Source organism: Triticum dicoccoides, chromosome 5A (assembly GCF_002162155.2).
Source record: "Triticum dicoccoides isolate Atlit2015 ecotype Zavitan chromosome 5A, WEW_v2.0, whole genome shotgun sequence".
Taxonomy (NCBI): domain Eukaryota; kingdom Viridiplantae; phylum Streptophyta; class Magnoliopsida; order Poales; family Poaceae; genus Triticum; species Triticum dicoccoides.
In genome coordinates, this window is record NC_041388.1 from 692,720,648 (window position 1) to 692,727,913 (window position 7,266).

The following is a 7,266-nucleotide window of genomic DNA, read 5'->3' on the forward strand; positions in this document are numbered from 1 at the left end:
GTTTAGGGAGTGAGAATGGGAAAACGAGGTGGTTGTGCCATCGATGAGTGGGCCAGGAGGAGGACAAGTGAGGGCATTGCGGGCGTATGCGCCTACACAAACCCGGCCTAAATTTTGGGCCGGAAATGCATTGCGACGGACAAAAAAAACAGACAGATGTTCCTTTGCGTCCCCGCATTGGGCCATGTTTTTTGTTCGCGGACCCAAATGGACGAGGTCGGATGAAGTGAGTCGTCGTATTGGAGTTGGCCTAAAGGAAGTAATACTAGCAAACATTGGAACCACTTGGCAATCTCTCTCTCTCACACACACACATGGCCTAGGATGTGGCAGCGCGGTTTGGCGCGTCGACCATGGCGCGAGGACGGGAGAGTTTTGGTAGAGAGAATGGGGAAATAGGGTGGTTGTGGCACCGGCCACCGATGAGCGGGCCAAGGGGAGGACAAGTAAGGACGTTGCAGGCGTTCGCACCAACATTAAACCGGCCCAAATTTTGGCCGAAAATGCGTTGAGCGGACAAAAAGAAACAGACATATGTCCGTTTGTGTCGCCTCGTTGGTTGGCTGCGGCGGCCCAAACGGAGGAAATGGGTCGTCGCATAGTTGGCCTACTAAACAGAGCCTTTGGAACTATTTGGCGATCACTGAGAGAGGGAGAGAAAGAGAGACCTGTTCTTGGTTCAGAGCTGGAGGTCAAGGTCAAGAAGTTTTCCGAGGTGTAAACTGCACGGCCAAGAAAGTACAGTGCTACTGGTAACTGGAAAGGCCAGTTTCACCTTGGTGAAGTCAGGATATCATCACCGTCAAATAATAAGTGAGGGAGGGGCAAGGCAATGCAGGAGGTAAAAAGGTCAAGATCTGAGCACTCACTCACCCAGCCAGCTTTAATCAATCAAAGGTATTGAGAAGGAGACACAGGCAGGCAGGCATGAGTGAGTGAGAGGTAGATGAGCCCCATACCATCACCATCACCATAACCATACCCAGGCTGAGGCTCAGGCTGGTCCCTGCAGTTTTAGGGATCCCATCAGACCCCAACTGCAACTGCACCATCCCTATCTATCCATCCTCATCATCTAGAGGATGGTGAGAGAGGTCCCCCACCCCCACCTGACCATGTCCACCACACCTCACCAGCACACTGAAATGGAGGCGTCAATGTGCACAGTACAACACCATTAAACTCACACACAACAACATGTAACAACAAATGAAATGAATCCAATATGTGCACTCCATCCTCAAGATCCAACCCTAGCTAGCTCCCCGCTCGCCCCCTTCGATCGACATGCCGACCGGGCCAAGGGAAGTCGAAACTGGCCAAAAACATATGTTCATCCTCTCCTATATATTTACTTCACGGAGGGCTCCGGAACAGCGAAGATAAACGGCATCAAAGAGGTCTTGGATGCACAGACCCCACCACAAGGATTGCATAATTCAGCCAAGGAAGGCGGCCCGTCTTCCCCCCGGGCCTGCTGCTACAACACCGTCGACGCTGGCGGGATCTTGGAGGACCACCCGGGCTACATACAACTTATGGTCCACAAGCATGTTAGCACAAGAAACCAGCCATGTGACGCTTTGTACCGTAACAGTATATCTGGACGAGGGTCAAGCTCGGGCCAGCCAGGCTTCTCGAGGCGGGGCATCAAAGCATTCGCCGTGAAGTCGAGAGGCACCGTGCTTCTGGGAAACCCACTGATGAAGCAATGCCGAGAAGACGCGATGTCAAACTTGCACCGGCAAGCCATAGTTCTGGAATGACCTGATGTGGCCGTCCCAGCTTGCGGTGACTATGACCTGGCCCCAGGCATGTGTGGCTGCATTCTGGCAAGACGCCTTCAGGAACTTGTACTGAGATTTACGCAAAGTAGATGCCGTCGCGGAGTTGGATGCCAGATGCTCCTCCGGCCACGTGGCTGATCCCCTTGGAGCAGACTCCGCGAGGAACGCCCTGCTAAGAGTGAAATTGCCCGATGGTAACCGGAACATGTTGTCATCTTCGAGGCAATCTTCAGTCTGGCAGCGTGATGTGCTACTGTCCTGTATGTCACAGAGGTCGCCGGACACTTCTTGCCGTAAAGAAGGGATGTTGCAGGCCAGTGAAATAGAGTTCCTTGATTGTGAGGCGTTCCACGGTATGGCGATGGAGACATCGTTGCTGAAAAAACGCTCGTATGACCACACTGTCTTCACGCGGCTTGTGACTGGGGCAAGTTGGTTCACATGATTCCACATGTAGATACGGGAGTCGTCACTAGCAGAGATTATGTGATCTCCGTCTGGGGTAAATGATGCAGCAACTTGGCTTGAACTTTGCAATCCTGAGAATAGGAGATAGAAATGTGAACTTCAGGGTCACGGATACTGTGAGTTAACCCAAGACAAGAATATGGTGTCAGTACCTTTGTAGTTGGAAATTATATGAACCCCATCAAGAATGCGAACTTGTGAGTCACCAGATGTTACCATCAACTTCTTTGGATCAGATGGGCAGTACTGTCAACACAAGTTTTGAAGAAAAAGATAATGTAAGAATCACTCACAACAATAAGTAGATTCCAAATAAGTATCACAGAAAAAAAGATCCTGTGCAGTCAACAGATCTTAAGACAGTACCTGGAAACCAACTATTCTTTTAAGTGGAGACTTCTTCCTGCCATTCAGAGAGACCTGAGATTCCAGTTCTAGACGATTTTCTGTGTAAAGAAGGAAAATAAGTTAGAAATAAGATACTGATATGATTTAGCAAACAATGAACACTTCAGCATATTAAAAGAACATCAGATAAAGAAATTAAGATTCTTTGTGTCCCACAAAATCGATCGGGTTAACAATAGTTTGCTGCCTTACTAGCAAGTTCAATTATTTTTACTAGCCTTTTCCAGAAACACTGAATTGATGGTATCATAATTAAAATTCTAAATATGAACTTTCAACGCAACGATGGTAAATGTAAGGTGTTATGTGTTCTCCAAGATCTATATATAAGCAGGACAACATAATTACTCCAAAGGAGCATTATAAATTCTGGGATTCCATTTTACCAAAAAGTAATATTTTACCTGCTGTTCACTCATTGACAGTACAGGAATACCCACATTCAGAAATACAGAGTTTTGACTAGAATTTTCATTATTATTTTTTCCATTTCAATCTTAGGAGTTGGAATTCCACTCCCGCCAAAACAGAAGCCACTGTTGTATTACATCAACATGACAATGATCCTATTAAGTAATACATTGTCGACAGCACATGCCACCTATTCAACGCCAAATATACAGAGTATTTCTTTTGTTTCGCTAATTTTCCAACTGTTGGATGCCTATATTTAATATCCGTTAATGGCACATTCTTGTTTATTCATCAGGACGGAGAGGAGCGCAAACAGGGAAAATCAAGGAAACAACTGTTGGATTAGAGTTGATGAAAAATCTCTGAGCGTTATCTTCTTTCTAATAAAACCAAGGAAACTACATCCATAAGCTCAAACAGGATGACTTGCGTAGCAACTAGAGGATAGCAACAATCCTGCTTTCGCTATTTTTATAGCGAGGACAAAATGAGGTATCCCTATCATTACTAATGTGCATATACATTTTGGATGTCCTCATGAAAGCAAACGATATCGACATATTAACAAACAAATGAGGATGTCGACTGAAGCTACTATTTCCAAAATCATTAGTTTGCCAATCATCAGGAAGTACAACTCAAATCTCACAAACAAACCAACTCATGATTACCTGATGCATCGTAGTAGCGGCAATTTCCTGTTATGGTCCCAACCACTACCCCCTGAATGAAACCAGCAGAAATATAAGCATCTCAGTGAATCAACAAATGGTCACTTGGTAAAAACAGGCCAGTACAAGGATATTCAAGCGAACCTTTCCATCAGGCCGGTAACAGACTGCGGTTATGATCTCTTTGCTATTAGCCCAGTCTACCACTAGGCATTTACGAACATCCCAAATGCGAACCAATCCATCGATACAACCGCTGATAAAATAATTGTCACTCGTAGGGTGAAACTGAACACATGTCACTGCATAATAGATAACAAAGTTGATGTCAGCATCATATGGTGAAGAGCGGCAGGTTGTGAAATGGATTCGCTCATGGGGGCGAAGGGTTTACCGTAGTTATTGTGGAAGAAAACCTTGAGACAACTGTTGCACCCGACCCGCCACAATCGAGCAGTTTTATCCATAGATGCAGAAATCAAGTCCTGCACAAAACCAAGTGTACATAGATGATTAGATGAGCATAACAACATCTGTGGTAGATCCTTCAAGTGCATGGAAACACACTGTCTGGACTGCAACTCACCCCATTTTTGGACCATGAGAGATCCAAGATGGCATCATCATGCCCATGGAATTCATGCACAGGGACCTGAGACAGCGCAAAGGTGCGGTGAGGGATCACAACGCAGGCCGGATCTGCTTGCCCCTTTGAGCTCTTGTCCTGTTTGCTCTTGGTCCCTTCGCTGGAGTTGACAGGGGCCAGTTCAGAGTTCTCATTGACAGTGAAGAACACACATGACGGATCGTCCTCGGCGAAGTCGAGTTCGTCGGGCCTCTCGCCTTCCACCACACGCCACACCCGCACCACGCCGTCCTCGCCTCCGGTGGCCAGGTACTGCCCGTCGGAGCTGAACTTCATGGCCACAATGGGGCCCTTGTGCGCCCTGATCTCTTGGCCCCTGTACACAGCTGACAATTCCTTTGACCGCTTCTTGTATGGCCTGACCTTGACCCTGTCAAGGGCCTTCCCGGGCTTCCCGGCGCAACTCCGGCAGGAGCTGGAGGAGGTCGAATTCGCCTCGTCGTCGTCCTCGGCGTCGACGACGCAGGCGCCGATGCCCAGCCTCCGGAGCCACCCGAACCGCCTCCTCCGGCGGCTCTTCCTCGCCGCTAAGGACTTCTCAGGGGTGGAGGGCTCGTCCGAGGAGTCGTCCACCCGGCGCATCATCTCGCGGATGAAGGGGGAGGAGCCGGAGATCCTCTCGAATTCCGCGGCGGTGACGGTCCGGTTGGAGCGGCGCTCCCTGAGGCTCCGGAAGCTGCCGTCCTTGCCCAGCTCGTGGACCACGAAGACCGTGCCGTCGTCCAGGTTCTTGAACACGCACTCCAGGCCCTCCTCGCCGCCGCCGCCGGCGCTTCGGCCGGGCGCCCCCGCCTCCTCGTCCCCCGCAGCCCCGCGCGCGAGACGAGGGGCGGGCGAGGCCGGCGCCGCGCCGGGGCTCCCCAGGACGACGATCTCCTCGCCGGCGCGGGGCCTGGAGCGCGGCTCCGATTCGGCGGGATCCAGGAGGCCCAGGGAGCGGACGAACCGCTGGCGGCGCTCCTCGACGCTGAAGGGGCCCGTGGCCCAGACCTCGAGCAGGGCCCCGCCGCAGAGCCAGCCCTCGCCGTCGCCGCTGTGGCGGCCGGAGCTGGCCGGCGAGGCGACGGAGGGCGGCGAGATGGCCTCCCTGGAGTCGAAGAACTCCTCCTCGCCCGCGTCCGCGTCCAGCGAGCGCGCCCGCGCCATGGGCACGCCCGTACGACCAAGCGGAGGTGGCTCCACCACAACCAGTTCAGCCCCGCCGGCAGGCCGCCAAGAACCGAGCTTTAGCGGAGCGGGGGCGGGCGAATCCGGCAGCGGATCTCGCGGCGCTGGCTCCCGGATCTCGGTGGAGTCCGTCCGTCCGTCCGTCCGTCCGTCGGGTCCTTTATGGCGCGCCCACTGCGCGGCAGCCTCTGCCTGCCGCTGGCGTCCTGCCACGGCCCTCTCTCTTTCTCTGTCCTGTTGGGGGACGGACGGATGATGCAGTGGCAGTGGTACTACCCCGCCGCTCCCTCGCTCTGCTACCTCTCGTGGGGTTGGGTGTCAACAAGGAGCGCAAAGGGAACCAACCATCCACCACGACACCCAAAAGCGAGTAGAGTGGGCGGACGGAGGGAGGAGGGGAGCAGCAATAAAAGGCCACGATAGCTAGCTAGCCAGCACAGGAGCGAGCGAGGTAGGGGAGGGATCGGTTGGGGACGGGATCCATCCCAGCCGGCCCGGTAAAAAGCCGCTACCCACCACAACGGGACCGACGGCTGACTGCCTTCCCTTCCCCCTCCTTCCCCTCTCCTCCCCTTTCCCCTTTCCTTCCTCCATGCTCACTATTTCTGTGTTTCTATTCTACTAGCAATATTTCTCTCATGTAAAAGAAAAAGGAATATTTCTCTGATGATGAAAAATTGTCTAATTTGGTTTGTTTGGGATTGTGAGATGGTGTTAGGTGACCCGTCTCCGACTTTTCAATTCAAGAGGTTTCAGAGGCCAAGTCTCATGTTTCTTTGTTTCTTTGTTTGTTTGTTTGTTTCTTTAAGCCGTGACGGGCTATGAAGGTCCGCGTCGTTTTCTGCCATCCCGTGATGATGATGCGTGCAAAACGATCGTATTGAAGTAATGCTTTTTTAACGTGGCGTGGGCCGTGGAAGACCCATTGAATAGCGGCAACGATAGAGAGTCTAACGTTTCCAAGACTAAGAGCGTGCGTTAGTGTGTCATTTATATTGTGTGTCGTCTTCCATCTGACTGGTCAGCTATCGAATTGACTACGTACATTCATTCCCCATGACTGTATAGTGGAGGTGGAATTGACGGCCACAAATCGATGCTACAAAACAGAAGTAAAACCCCAAATTAATACCATGTAGAGGGTGTGGACCGTCGAAAACTCACAGAATGGCCCACAACGGAACCGACGGCTGAGCCTGACGCCTCCCCCATTCACCTTCTCTTGCTCCATGGAGCGTTTCATTTCAACGTCTATGGGCATTTCAGCGATAAATGATCGCTGGATTATTTTCTTTCTTTTGCATGAGAATAATTGTCCAATTCATTATTATTTGGGATTGCGAGATGGTTGGGTGACTTGCCGCTTGACTTTTCAAGAGGTTTTAGAGGCCAAGTCCCGTGTTTGTTTCTCTAAGCTTTGACGGTTATAAAGGTGTGCGTCGTTTTCATCGATGCCATCATGATGATGTGTGCAAAACGATGTTTTGTAGTAATGATTAATAAGCGTGGCATGGACTATCGAAGACCCAAAGAATGGCAGCAACTATAGAGCCTAGCGGTTGCAAGACCATGAGCGTGTGTTAATGTATTGTTTTATATATTTTATGGCTTCTTCTGTATCGCCCAGTCAACTCAACGTATTCATTATGTACACTGTATGTATATAATAAATACTGGAGATGGAAGTGACTGCACCAAATAAGTA

General features: G+C 50.7%; 1 protein-coding gene across 1 annotated transcript; it reads right to left on the reverse strand.

Annotated features, from left to right (window-relative positions):
• Window positions 1-1,158: 1,158 nt before the first annotated feature.
• LOC119304217 lies at window positions 1,159-6,048 on the reverse strand. The gene is made up of 7 exons (XM_037581391.1): window positions 4,335-6,048; window positions 4,143-4,233; window positions 3,893-4,050; window positions 3,749-3,800; window positions 2,622-2,701; window positions 2,408-2,501; window positions 1,159-2,326 (listed from the first exon to the last, which is right to left on the reverse strand). Exons 1-7 carry the CDS (start codon window positions 5,538-5,540, stop codon window positions 1,731-1,733), a joined length of 2,277 nt encoding a protein of 758 aa, XP_037437288.1. The 5' UTR covers window positions 5,541-6,048; the 3' UTR covers window positions 1,159-1,730.
• Between the last annotated feature and the right edge of the window lie 1,218 nt (window positions 6,049-7,266).

Coding starts and splice junctions, on each gene's coding strand:
- LOC119304217 (XM_037581391.1), bottom strand. CDS start 5,540: ATGGCGCGGGCGCGCTCGCTGGACGCGGACGCGGGCGAGGAGGAGTTC. Junction 3,801..3,892: donor GTTACCGGCCTGATGGAAAG/GTTCGCTTGAAT, acceptor GGTTTCATTCAG/GGGGTAGTGGTTGGGACCAT. Junction 2,327..2,407: donor TATAATTTCCAACTACAAAG/GTACTGACACCA, acceptor TCCTATTCTCAG/GATTGCAAAGTTCAAGCCAA.